Raw genomic sequence first — 14,231 nt, 5'->3', positions numbered from 1 at the left:
AACAAAACAATTTATTAATTTCACCCTTTGGTGCAAAACAAAGTGTATAAACAAAAATGCGTCAGTCTGGTGGAGTGAAGGCTGGCACGCTCTCCAGCGCCTAAAAGGATCGAAGCCCGACGCTTCTGGACTCACTTTACCGCCAAACACCCCCCAGGTGGACACGACAAACCGACTCTCTGCGAAGGATAGAAGAGGTGAGGTAAGTCAGCAGTTACAACCAATATCCTTCAAAAGACACACACCATATCAGCAACACATTCAGGTCTGTATTTTAAGCTTTATGCAAATGAGCAGCTTCTCACAACAGGTGGAGGATCACCGGTCCGCACGCCACAGCAGTGAGAAGCGAGCTGCACAATTCTCATCACAATTCAAATATACTGCGTAACAAAATACCAAGTTACTATCAACAAGTAGTCAAATAATTAATCACCTCTGATGTGTGCTGACAGCATGTGTCCCTCACCCTTCTTCCTTCAGAGGCACGATGTGTCAAACCCAGGCGCAGTCCTCAGCGTCTCACAAACGAACATCACAAGGTCGAGTTCCCGGCAATTCTGCTTGAATCACACATGACTTAAATGCAGAACGCCATCCAATTATCTGCTTCAGCTGAAAGTCCTTAAGGCTGCACGTGAGCACCATTCACAGGTGCTGCACATGATGTTGATGAGGGTGAAGGACTCTTCAGCCAGCACCTTCTCCACAGACAAATCAGCCTTCATGCCACCTGGAGAGCAAAGAAAAGAAAAGAACACCAAAATGTCCAGCCACACCCCCCAACACACAACAGAAACAACTGAATTAAGACACTGTTCAACACGGGAAAGACAAATATGATGTACTTATTTAAAAATAATTAGAATCATTTTTTCACGTGGTGTGATACCACTGTGTGAAGTTTCACTGAAATCCATAAAGCGGTGAAGGAGGAGTTGTGCTTACAAACTATATATCATACAATACTGTATAAGACATTAATTACCACAAACGCAATGGATAACTTCAACCCATCTTTGCTCCTTAAAGATTAATCCTTTCATGGATACTGCTTTTGTGCCAAATCATGATTACAATCACCTGTTGACATCATCTGTTTGAAATAACCCATTTAAATTTTTTAATCAAATTATTATCACTGGCCCTGTGATAGACTAACGTCCTGTCTAGGGTGCACACCGCCTCATGCCCTATGGCTGCTAGGATAGGCTCCATCCCCTCCATGACCCTTAATGGGATAAAGCAGGTATAGAAAATGTATGGATTGCTATCAATAAATTGCCCCATTCCAATTTTTTTTGTTTTGTTTTTTTTTATTGTATATTAACAAATAAAATGAAGTTGATCACACAGAACAAGAGATATCTTGGGTTCTTATTGCCTGCATTGGAATAGAAGCCAAAGTAAATGATAGAGTCACTGAAGACTTTTTTTTAAACTTTAATTTTCCCCAACGTTTTCCTTTTGGGGTGTTGTACAAACTGAAGATTATTTGTATTCCCACTGTTCACATGAGTGGTTTTTAACTAGGTTTTCTTATTATTGAGTTATTAGGTTTACTGTGTGGTGAGTTTTCATGGTGAGTTTTTATGCCATATTTAAGATCATGTTATGTTTATGTATGTCCGAATGTGTTCTACTGCTGGCTGCATAACAACCTGCCCCTGGGTGGCTAATAAAGTCTACTTGATACTTGATACTTGTGTTTCCAACTACAGGGCAGCACTGTGCATTAGTGTTTAACACTGTTGCCTCATAGCAAGAAGGTCATGGGTTCAATTCCTGTCTGTCACCCTTCTGTGTGCAGTTTGCATGTACTCCCGGTATTTGCGTGGGTTTCCTCTGGGTGCTGCGGTTTCCTTCCACATAAAAACACATGCGGGTTAGGTGGATTGGAATCTTTAAAAATTGTCTGTAGGTGTGCGAGTGGGTGTGATTGTATTGGTTTGTCTGTTTCTGGCCCTGTGACAGACTGGCATCCTGTCCTGGGTGTACCCCGCCTCGCGCTCTATGACTGCTGGGATTGGCTCCAGCCACCCGCAACCCTTAATTGAACTAAGCGGTTGAAGATGAGTGTGTGTTTTCAACTACACAACACCTGGAAGTATTTGACAAATGTCTAGTGTGTGATAGTCACCCCTTAGCTGCAGTGAAGTAAAACTCAGTTTTTTTGGTGAAGGAGAACTGGACCTCACATGGCAGAGAATGAGAGTTTTTCGCTTTGATGCAGTGTGGTATTCCATTTGCATAGACCTCCCAACTAGGAAACAAAAAGAGGATTGTGAAGGACAATTAACAGGTAAAGCTATAATCTATATACAAAGAGACAATACTAAAAGACAAATTGTGTGTGTGTGTGTGTGTGTGTGTGTGTGTGTGTGTGTGTGTGTGTGTGTGTGTGTGTGTGTGTGTGTGTGTGTGTGTGTGTGTGTGTGTGTGTGTGTGTGTGTCCCTATCCTGTCCAAACGACACCTTGGAATTGAGCCAAACTTGGCACACATATTCTTTGACATACGGGGAGTGACATAGGTCATTGAGCGCTTTGATAGTAGAAGTAGTAGTAATAGCAACAGTAGTATTTCCATTTTACATCATATATAAATTTATAATAATGCACATCCATAAACCATGGCAAACCTGTTTTGGGTTTTGTTGTTTTTAGTCTTAAGAAATGTTAAATAGCTGAATGTTTGGATAGTTTGCATGTGTGATACTTTTGTGATTCCTAAAAATATGAGCTCTCACCGATAGTCCTTTGCTCGCTGCTTCAGCTCTTTCTCCCTACTGTACATGCCAAGATTATTATTGTCTTCAAAGATTCTTAGAGCTTTAAGAAAGATAAAACAGAGGGGAAAACAAGGCATAGCATTATTACAACTGTCAACAAGTGGATCCATGGTGAGGAATACAACCTTTCTGCATCCAGTGAATTCATACAGATTACTAACCTTTTCCCTCCCGATACAGGTGAACCTCACTGTCATGGATCCATTGGTAGATGGGAAAGGTATAGCTGTCTCCCTCTGGGGATTTTATTTCCACCTTGGCAGGGAACCAAGAATCCTCAGGGAACAAAGGCAGTGGCTTTTTGTCTAGCTCAATCAGCACCAACTTGCCAAGTGATGTAGGGCAGTACACATGAAAAACTGACACCTGGAATAATGGGGGGATACAAGATATAGAGTTAAAAGCACATATGTCTGTCAGGAATTGCCTTGGCCCAGGTCATGTCTATGTAGTTGTCCCCTGTCGGCACCTGTCTTCCCTTTTTGCCCTGTTGTTTTGATTGATTTGTGTTATATAATTCTCTGGTTTTGTGTCTTATTTATCTTCTGTGTCTTATTATCTGGTTGTGTTTTGTTAGTCATGGGTTTTCATGGTTTTATTTACTGTTATTTATTTTGTGTTCAGTCATTTATTACATTCTCTGGTTTTATTTTCTGTTATTTATTTTGTGTTCAGTCATTTATTGCGTTTTCTGCATTATCTGTAATCTCTGGTTTTGTTTACTGGTCATCATTTATTTTCTGTTCCATCCATATGATTCCTTCTTTATGTTCTCTAATGCCATATACCAACACAGTGCAGAGTAGCTACCTAAACTCTGTAAGTGAGATAGAGTATCTCGTCAATAGTTTTACATCCTCATTGAAGACAACTTTGGATGCTGTAGCACCTCTAAAAAAGAGATCTTTAAATCAGAAGTGCCTGACTCCGTGGTATAACTCACAAACTCGTAGCTTAAAGCAGATAACCAGTAAGTTGGAGAGGAAATGGCATCTCACTAATTTAGAAGATCTTCACTTAGCCTGGAAAAAGAGTCTGTTGCTCTATAAAAAAGCCCTCCGTAAAGCTAGGACATCTTTCTACTCATCACTAATTGAAGAAAATAAGAACAACCCCAGGTTTCTTTTCAGCACTGTAGCCAGGCTGACAAAGAGTCAGAGCTCTATTGAGCTGAGTATTCCATTAACTTTAACTAGTAATGACTTCATGACTTTCTTTGCTAACAAAATTTTAACTATTAGAGAAAAAATTACTCATAACCATCCCAAAGACGTATCGTTATCTTTGGCTGCTTTCAGTGATGCCGGTATTTGGTTAGACTCTTTCTCTCCGATTGTTCTGTCTGAGTTATTTTCATTAGTTACTTCATCCAAACCATCAACATGTTTATTAGACCCCATTCCTACCAGGCTGCTCAAGGAAGCCCTACCATTATTTAATGCTTCAATCTTAAATATGATCAATCTATCTTTGTTAGTTGGCTATGTACCACAGGCTTTTAAGGTGGCAGTAATTAAACCATTACTTAAAAAGCCATCACTTGACCCAGCTATCTTAGCTAATTATAGGCCAATCTCCAACCTTCCTTTTCTCTCAAAAATTCTTGAAAGGGTAGTTGTAAAACAGCTAACTGATCATCTGCAGAGGAATGGTCTATTTGAAGAGTTTCAGTCAGGTTTTAGAATTCATCATAGTACAGAGACAGCATTAGTGAAGGTTACAAATGATCTTCTTATGGCCTCAGACAGTGGACTCATCTCTGTGCTTTTTCTGTTAGACCTCAGTGCTGCTTTTGATACTGTTGACCATAAAATTTTATTACAGAGATTAGAGCATGCCTTGTCTTTCCGTGTCTACAAGGAGTATAAATTCACCATGAACTGCCCCACCTCACTTGAAATCCTGGTCTTGATTAAGAGCGACAAAAAAAGAATCTCCTTAAAGAAGAGGGTGACACCTACACCTTTCCCATCGATTGCTGAATCACCAGGAGGTTCACGTGTTCAGAGAAGGAGCAGGTTTGCAAAGGCATCAAAGTAATGCTTTTATATCTAAAACTGAGGAACTTTTAAATTTCTTTAGCTTTGTGTCCCTGATACGTTTGACTGCAGAAACAGTAAACCGTTTGACATCTTTTATCCAGCGCTGAAAATCTTTGACAATACTCATCACCTTGGAAAATACTACAGAGAGAAGGAGCAGAAGCTCAGAGCGCAGTTTGTTTGCATAAATGCCCAAACCTACGGTGACCTCTTACCATTCTGCTGTTTTTGCTTTCAAAAGGATGTGTAGGAAGGAGAATTTCCCCATCACAAAAAATAGAAACACTGTTTTCTCTGCCCCGGGAAGTCCATTTGTATTTCACCAAGACTACAGAGTTCCTCTACACTGCCTCATTGGGGTGAGATGCTCTATTTTATTGCACCTGGTGATTCTGGAACAATGCAAATAGCCTTCAACCTTTCGTGTTGTGTTTATGTCCTGATGCTTTACGCAGGCTGACAGAGCTGAAACTGAAGGGACTCACACAATGAGATCAGAACTGGTCTAGTCTTGATACTATTCGTCAAGTCTTCTTCTTCTTCTTCTTCTTTTTCTGCTTCAAAAAAACATTCATACTGCTTTATCAAACAAATGCATGTCCTTTCTACTGCACTGTCATTTTCACTTTCATATAAGTATGAAACATTGCTAGATTTGAAGCTGTTCGGTACCAGTGGTGTTGTGTGGGCCGCTGAAGAGGAGGTACTGCTGGCCCACCACCACCAGATGGCGCCCTGCTTGGAGTGCGGGCTTCAAGCACGAGAGGGCGCCGGAGCCACTGGGAGTGACAGCTGTCACTCATCCTCAGCACCAGCTGTCACTCATTCATCTCATCACCATCACCATAAAGGCCGGACTGCTACTCCACCTCCTCGCCGAGAAATCAGCTACCATTCAGGTAATATTCTCTGCTGTACTTAACACTGACTAATAGTCTGAACTTCTTTGCAGCCGTTTTCCTGTGGGTGTTGCCTTATCTGTGGGATTGGCGTTTGGTGTGATCAGCGACGGCTTCGCTTCACACCCCAACCAGATAAGTGGTTAGACAGGAGCTGCACGAGTGTGTGATTGGAGGTGGAGGTTTTCCCTCCTAACTGTATACAGACTGTGGGATTACTGAGGGTGCGAACTCACACTCATCAGGACTGTCTCTGTTCTCTGCCAGCAGTACCGGGTCTGACTGCTGAAGACAGCGGCCACCTGGGGCGCAGGGCTTGGCGGCTCCGGTGTTCTTCAGCTCCGTTGGTGGTGGAAGCTGTGTGGGATCCGGCTCTTCTCTCGCCAGGCGTCTTCTATCTTAAATTTTCATTGTTACGCAGATGATACCCAGCTTTATCTATCCATGAAGCCAGAGGACACACGCCAATTAGCTAAATTGCAGGATTGTCTTACAGACATAAAGACATGGATGACCGCTAATTTCCTGCTTTTAAACTCAGATAAAACTGAAGTTATTGTACTTGGCCCCACAAATCTTAGAAACATGGTGTCTAACCAGATCCTTACTCTGGATGGCATTACCCTGACCTCTAGTAATACTGTGAGAAATCTTGGAGTCATTTTTGATCAGGATATGTCATTCAAAGCGCATATTAAACAAATATGTAGGACTGCTTTTTTGCATTTACGCAATATCTCTAAAATTAGAAAGGTCTTGTCTCAGAGTGATGCTGAAAAACTAAATCATGCATTTATTTCCTCTAGGCTGGACTACTGTAATTCATTATTATCAGGTTGTCCTAAAAGTTCCCTAAAAAGCCTTCAGTTAATTCAAAATGCTGCAGCTAGAGTACTGACGGGGACTAGAAGGAGAGAGCATATCTCACCCATATTGGCCTCTCTTCATTGGCTTCCTGTTAATTCTAGAATAGAATTTAAAATTCTTCTTCTTACTTATAAGGTTTTGAATAATCAGGTCCCATCTTATCTTAGGGACCTCGTAGTACCATATCACCCCAATAGAGCGCTTCGCTCTCAGACTGCAGGCTTACTTGTAGTTCCTAGGGTTTGTAAGAGTAGAATGGGAGGCAGAGCCTTCAGCTTTCAGGCTCCTCTCCTGTGGAACCAGCTCCCAATTCAGATCAGGGAGACAGACACCCTCTCTACTTTTAAGATTAGGCTTAAAACTTTCCTTTTTGCTAAAGCTTATAGTTAGGGCTGGATCGGGTGACCCTGAACCATCCCTTAGTTATGCTGCTATAGACGTAGACTGCTGGGGGGTTCCCATGATGCACTGTTTCTTTCTCTTTTTGCTCTGTATGCACCACTCTGCATTTAATCATTAGTGATCGATCTCTGCTCCCCTCCACAGCATGTCTTTTTCCTGGTTCTCTCCTTCAGCCCCAACCAGTCCCAGCAGAAGACTGCCCCTCCCTGAGCCTGGTTCTGCTGGAGGTTTCTTCCTGTTAAAAGGGAGTTTTTCCTTCCCACTGTAGCCAAGTGCTTGCTCACAGGGGGTCGTTTTGACCGTTGGGGTTTTACATAATTATTGTATGGCCTTGCCTTACAATATAAAGTGCCTTGGGGCAACTGTTTGTTGTGATTTGGCGCTATATAAAAAAATTGATTGATTGATTGATCCATAGGTTGTTTTGCTATTTTATTATCATTTGTTGCATCACTGGTATACTTCAGTCATAGTCGGTTCCATTCTAGTTTTGGTTATTGCCTTTTATATTCTTGTTGTTCTCTGTTTTGGTTTGTCACTTTATTTCTTAGTGAACCCCCTTGTTTTGTTCACTTTTACACTGTGAGTCTCTGGGCACGTTTTTCTCCATTGGGTTTTATGTCACCAAGTTCTCTTGGTTTGGTCTGCTTCGTTTTTCTCTCACCACTTTATCTTGCACTTACCTTTGTTTTGCTCAGTCACACCCCTTCCAGAACCTTCCTCACACCTGTTTCTCATTTCACACCCAAATTAGCCTGCCACAATTTAAGTCCTCACAGTTCCTCACTTCCTTGCCAGTTTGTTAATATCTTGTAGCTACATTCCAACCTTTTTTGACCAAGTCCTGTTTTGCTATGCTGTCTGTTGGGTATTTTCTCCTCCAAACATTCTTAAAACCTTTGATAAGACAAACAGAGTCAAGAAACACCAGTGAGACAGAAAGTCAAATTAATCACGCGCGGAGTGCAGGCAGGCTGTACACCAAGGCTACACTAAAGTCTGGCCTGTGCTCCCGCTCTTTTTATTAGAGAAGCCCTCATTACATCATAAAACTTGTCCTAAGGGGGGGGGGGGGGGGACAACGCGAGACAAGTTTCTTCCCGTAACATAAACACATACGTCAATAAGCGCAGCTGTAAGGAAAAACAGTTTCTTTCTTTTGCTCTTATCGTCGAAGGTCAGCACATCCCGTTCGTCTGTTGCAGTTATCAGCTGTTGTGCATCTGCCTGGAGTGTCCTGGTCTTCACACTAAGCATCACATCACAACAGTCAAAACAACCTTCAGTTCTTTTACTCCCAGTTCAGCCTGACCCCGGCATGCTTCACTCCCAGTCGTTAGCGGCTACGAAAACAAGTTGTATAATAATAATAATAAGTACATCCAGCTCTTCATTCCCAGTTCAGATTGACCCCAGCATGCTAAAACAAGGTTGAATAACACGTACATTCTCAGGGTTAGATGCAAACAGCACAACAACACCGTTCTCATGAGAAAGAAGACAAAGGTACAAATGTTTAACAGTGATAACATATATACAAAATCTTTAACATTCCCCTCCTGTTTATCGCCTGTTAAACATACAGTAGTAGTTATCACCTAGCTTAGCACTTCTTTTTGAGATTTTCACTAAGAGGTTCATCATGGTATGTTCTATAGGCTTACACCCCAGAGGTGATGTCATCATTGTCACCATCATCGGTGTCTGGGTCATCATACTTCCATTGGTCTGGGTACAGGTCATGGGAGTCATCGTCCTCCTCGGTGTCGTCTTGCCCCAGGAGTGGATATGATGCTGGTCCCCCTCCTGGTCCTGGACTTATTGCTGCGGTTATCATTCTATTTACAAGGCCTCGGAGACATGGAATACAACAACATCCACACAATGTTAGAATTGCAGCAAATACTGCTATAGACACTAATAGTGAAGAAATCAAAGACCTCCATTTTCCCATCCCTTCCAGCCACCAATCCCAGCATTCGGTGTTTACTCCACTGTGCTCTTTCATCTTCCTGTTCAACGTCCTCAGCCCGTCAATGGCTTGAGTGAGACTGCCGTCTGCAGCCGTGTTGTTGGGAATGAATGTGCAGCATTGTTCTCCGAACATGGCACAAACACCTCCTTTCTCCGCCAACAACATATCCAGAGCAATACGATTCTGGAAGGCCATAAGGGACGTGGCTTCTAACTGTGAATGGACAGCCTTAAATCCTTCCTCAGTCCAATTTCCTAATTTCTGTACATTGTAGTGGATGTAGTTTATTCTGTCCACGTTTTTATTAATTGAACACCACCAACAGATGGAAGATTCGAATCCAGCTGCTATTTGATCAACCAGTTTATACTCGTCAGGCACTCCTCTGGGGACTCCTATTGCGTCAATATATGTTGGATTTCCTACTCCTTTCCACTCTCTTTTTACTCTATGTCTGGCTATGCCTTTCTGCCAATCTTCAGGAATAAGAGAGGCTGCATATGTCGTAACGTCTTCAGGGGTCATGGGTATGGCTCTAACTGGTAACAATAATGATATTAATGCACAATAACCTGACACATTTCGTGGCAGTCTGTCAAAGATTCTGTTATCACCACACCACCACCATACGTCACTCCTCCCGACAGGTTTGAATGTGGGAGTACTATGGACCACATTCTTACACCAGGCAGTGTGGCTTAAGCTACCCAAAGTCTTACTTGTCCCTGTCAAGTGTACACATGTATGGTTAGCATGCCCAACTTTGCTTGAAAATAAAGGTTTGATCTTAGTCAATTTGGTCAATGGATAGATCTTGTCCCACTTAGAACAATTGTTGTTTGCTGCAATGTATGTCTGTGTCATAACAGTCAGCAGACAGTCTTTGGGTAATGCTGCCGGTATCACCTGTAATATAGGTCTGGGTCCCATACATACAACACAGTCCTTCTTTGCTGCTAGTCCTGCTTGTTCTGCCATTAAAAGCCAATTGTTATTTTGTCCACTAATTCCTGTAGTTACTAGGAACCAGTCATCTGCCTTCATGTCTTTTGTGCCTTGTACGGACATCCCCTTTGCTTGTATGGACACCCCCTTTGCTTGTATGGACACCCCCTTTGACGTACTTAATTCTGTCAATATTGGTTGCTGTACTCTATCTGTTTCACAGAGGAAAAAATGGAAATACGGATCTTTTCCTGGTTTGTATACCCAAAGGAGGAACAACCAACAGTCTCCCTCTATATCAGGTGGGAATATGGTTCCTTTTTCTGTGGTATTCACCACTATAAACAGCTTATCATCTGTTTGATGCATTTTGAGAATTTGACTCTGGTACTTAGCCCACTCGGTTTGTGCCCATCTTGGTGTCCATCTACTCCATTCATCGGCTACCAACGTTTCCCATCTCTTATCTTGTTGATCATTAGTCATATACCATGAGAAACTATTTCCGTAATTAGTCCCTCTGTCACCATCCCTTATTCCATGGGTAAGAGCACTATATGGTACAGAGATGACCACAGAAGCATTTCTAGGAATGCAGGCTTGTACACCAAATCGGTACGCATTGTTCCTATCACAGCTATGTACTGTGGCATTTATTATCGGACTGGGGTCTTCGTTACTTCTTTTTGGTCTCTGCAATCTGCGGAGGTGATCCTTATCATCATGTCCCGTGCTTATGGCTTTTAATAATAAGCCCAATCCAAAAAAGAAAAGTAGCATAACAAGGACTGTCCATGGGGTCCAGAAACCCTCGTTCTTTTGTTTTTTTTTTCTTTCACCATTTCTGCACACTACAGCACACCTATGTTCAGAACAGTGGCTTCTTAATGTCTTCTGCTAGCTTTCGTGTCTAACCTGGATCTTAACACCAAGCTCACACACTATTACTAGTCTTGTCCTACTGTTCTTACTGTTTGTCTGTGTCTGCAGAAATGACTTTCTTACAGTGAGTCAAATGAATCCATGTACTTCTTTCCCCAATTTTCAAGGCTGTGGGTGTTGTGAGTAGTACTTGATGGGGCCCTTCCCATTTAGGTGAATGCCAGTGTTTTCTCTTGATGCTTCTTATCAACACCCAGTCTCCAGGTACCACTTTAGGGTCCTCCTGTGGAGAAATGGGATCATCAGTGTTTGGAACTCTCCCTCGTTGTCCTTCTAACATTTTTCTCATGTAATCCGCCAAATTGGCTTCCTCAGGTACATCCCAAATTTGCCCATAATATGGCAATCGATATTTTCTGCCAAACAATGTTTCATACGGTGTCAACCCCATGGTACTAGTTATGTTTATATACATTTTTACCAAATCTACACAATGTGTCCATGGTCTGCCTGTTTCCTCCATTGTCTTTCTAAGTCTGTTTTTTACTGTTCCATTCATCCTTTCCACTAATCCGGCGCTTTGTGGATGATAAGCACAATGATTTTTGAGATTAACCTGTAGCGCTTCTCCTACGTATTGCACTATTGTATTAACAAAATGCGCTCCATTATCTGAATAGACTGTTTCTGGTATTCCAAATCGTGGAATGATGTCTTTGCACAATGCCTTAGCCACTGTAAGTGCATCTGCATGTTTTGTAGGGAACAATTCTACCCATTTTGAGAAGGCATCAATTATGACTAAACAAAATTCCTTCCCTTCATGTTTACTCAGCTGTATATAATCCATATGAATCACTTGAAAGGGATATTGTGGTGTTGGAAATTTGCCTCTTTGGGGTCTCAAATTGCCTTGTGAGTTGTGTTTTGCACATATCATGCATGCTCTACAATGCTGTTTTGCATATGCATCGAACCCATAAAGACAAAAAATAGATTGCAATTGCGATATCATACCCCCTGATGAGACATGCGTCACGCCATGGCTCATAATAGCTGCCCATTTAAACATATTTTTTGGCAATATGGGTTTCTTTTGTGGTCATACGTACAAATCATTTGCATACGTAGCTCCTTTATTTATCCACATCTGTTTTTCTCTTTCAGTTGCCTGCTGTTGCATGTCAGCAAGCAGTGTATGACCTAAATGCAAATCTGGAGTGGTGTCCTGTACAACAAAAATAGAAGAAGCCGCTGCTGCCTCTTTTGCTGCTCTGTCAGCAAAATCATTTCCTTTTGAAATACTGTCAGAGCCTTTGGTGTGAGCCGCACATTTGCATATAGCAATTTGGTTAGGCAATCTCACAGCCTTCAGTAGTGCAGTTAGGAGAGTGGCATGAGTCACTGGCTTTCCAGATGATGTCACCATTCCACGCTCTTCCCACAGTTTTGCAAACACATGCACTGTGCTGAAAGCGTACTGGCTGTCTGTATAAATTGTTACAGCCGTACCTTTAAACAGATAGCAAGCTGCAGTTAAAGCAACTAATTCAGCTGCTTGTGCTGAAAATGAGGATGGCAATGAAGCAGAATCCAATACTTCTGAATTTGTGACAACAGCATATCCAGATTGTGTTTGTCCATAAGCGTTTTTAGTGGAAGAACCATCCACATACACAATTGTACTGTTTGGGATGGGTGTGTCCTGGAGGTCTGGGCCTGCTTTCGTACAGACTGTAGCTACATCAAGACAATTGTGCGGCTCACCATCCTCAGGTAAAGGTATCAATGTGGACGGATTCAATGTTGTACAGCGCTCTACCGTAAGGTGTGGTTGTGATAATAGCAAGGACATGGGAGTCAATCAGAGTAGAGAGATATTCCTGACTTCCTGTGACTTCCTGTTCCGGAGCACAGCGGTGTTCTGCTGTATCTGTTAGCTGTTTGAACTGAGTTGTTTGAGTTCTTTGAATTAACAGTCTTTTTCAAGACTTTTTTACTTTTTACTTTTTTTTTTTTTTTTTTTTTTTACTTTTTCACCGTGCTCCAACGCCTAAAGAAGACCTCTAACGGTCGAAACATCGCGACGGAGCACTTTTATCAGCTAACGTTCATCAGCGTTGGCAAGCTAACTAGCTTGCTAACGCTTTTGTTTTTATTTTTATTTTATTTTTTAGCACTGTTGTCGTGCTGCTCCACAGCCTGTCTAGTGGATTTTTATTTTATTTTAGCGCTGTTGTCGTGCGTTACCTGTGCTGCTCCACAGCCTGTCCAGTGGATTTTTATTTTATTTTAGCACTGTTGTCGTGTGTTACCTGTGCTGCTCCACAGCCTGTCCAGTGGATTTTTATTTTATTTTTTAGCACTGTTGTCGTGTGTTACCTGTGCTGCTCCACAGCCTGCCCAGTGGATTTTTATTTTATTTTTTAGCACTGTTGTCGTGCGTTACCTGTGCTGCTCCACAGCCTGTTCAGTGGATTTTTATTTTATTTTTTAGCACTGTTGTCGTGCGTTACCTGTGCTGCTCCACAGCCTGTCCAGTGGATTTTTATTTTATTTTTTAGCACTGTTGTCGTGCGTTACCTGTGCTGCTCCACAGCCTGTTCTGTGGATTTTTATTTTATTTTTTAGCACTGTTGTCGTGCGTTACCTGTGCTGCTCCACAGCCTGTCCAGTGGATTTTTATTTTATTTTTTAGCACTGTTGTCGTGTGTTACCTGTGCTGCTCCACAGCCTGTTCAGTGGATTTTTATTTTATTTTTTAGCACTGTTGTCGTGCGTTACCTGTGCTGCTCCACAGCCTGCCTAGTGGATTTTTATTTTATTTTTTAGCACTGTTGTCGTACCTGTGCTGCTCCACAGCCTGTCCAGTGGATTTTTATTTTATTTTAGCACCATTGTCGTGTGTTACCTGTGCTGCTCCACAGCCTGTCCAGTGGATTTTTATTTTATTTTTTACCACTGTTGTCGTGTGTTACCTGTGCTGCTCCACAGCCTGTCCAGTGGATTTTTATTTTATTTTAGCACCGTTGTCGTGCGTTACCTGTGCTGCTCCACAGCCTGTCCAGTGGAATTTTATTTTATTTTAGCACCGTTGTCGTGCGTTACCTGTGCTGCTCCACAGCCTGTCCAGTGGATTTTTATTTTATTTTTTACCACTGTTGTCGTGCGTTACCTGTGCTGCTCCACAGCCTGTCCAGTGGATTTTTATTTTATTTTTTACCACTGTTGTCGTGCGTTACCTGTGCTGCTCCACAGCCTGTCCCAGGTGGATTTTTATTTTATTTTTTACCACTGTTGTCGTGCGTTACCTGTGCTGCTCCGCAGCCTGTCTAGTGGATTTTTATTTGTTTTTTGCCACCGTTGTCCGTGCGTTGCCTGTGCTGCTCCGCAGCCTGTCTAGTGGATTTATTTTTTTTTGCGCCGTTG

At 42.1% G+C, this 14,231-nt stretch overlaps 1 protein-coding gene and 1 long non-coding RNA gene across 2 annotated transcripts in view; one reads left to right on the top strand and one right to left on the bottom strand.

Annotated features, from left to right (window-relative positions):
• LOC117526568 (hydroperoxide isomerase ALOXE3-like) overlaps positions 1-3,232 on the bottom strand; it is a 36,476-nt gene extending 33,244 nt beyond the window's left edge. The window contains 4 exon segments of the mRNA XM_034188631.1: positions 2,141-2,263; positions 2,749-2,830; positions 2,952-3,156; positions 3,218-3,232. Coding sequence (XP_034044522.1) covers positions 2,141-2,263; positions 2,749-2,830; positions 2,952-3,156; positions 3,218-3,232 — 425 coding nt within the window.
• A 427-nt stretch (positions 3,233-3,659) lies between these two features.
• Positions 3,660-14,231, top strand: part of LOC117526724 — a 25,531-nt gene continuing 14,959 nt past the window's right edge. The window contains exon 1 of the long non-coding RNA XR_004565338.1: positions 3,660-3,672. This is a non-coding gene — a long non-coding RNA (uncharacterized LOC117526724). The remainder of the gene's footprint in view (positions 3,673-14,231) is intronic.

The sequence above is a fragment of the Thalassophryne amazonica genome, chromosome 15, assembly GCF_902500255.1.
Source record: "Thalassophryne amazonica chromosome 15, fThaAma1.1, whole genome shotgun sequence".
NCBI lineage: Eukaryota > Metazoa > Chordata > Actinopteri > Batrachoidiformes > Batrachoididae > Thalassophryne > Thalassophryne amazonica.
Note: the sequence above shows the minus strand (reverse complement) of the source record. Positions and strands in the feature narration are given on the sequence as shown.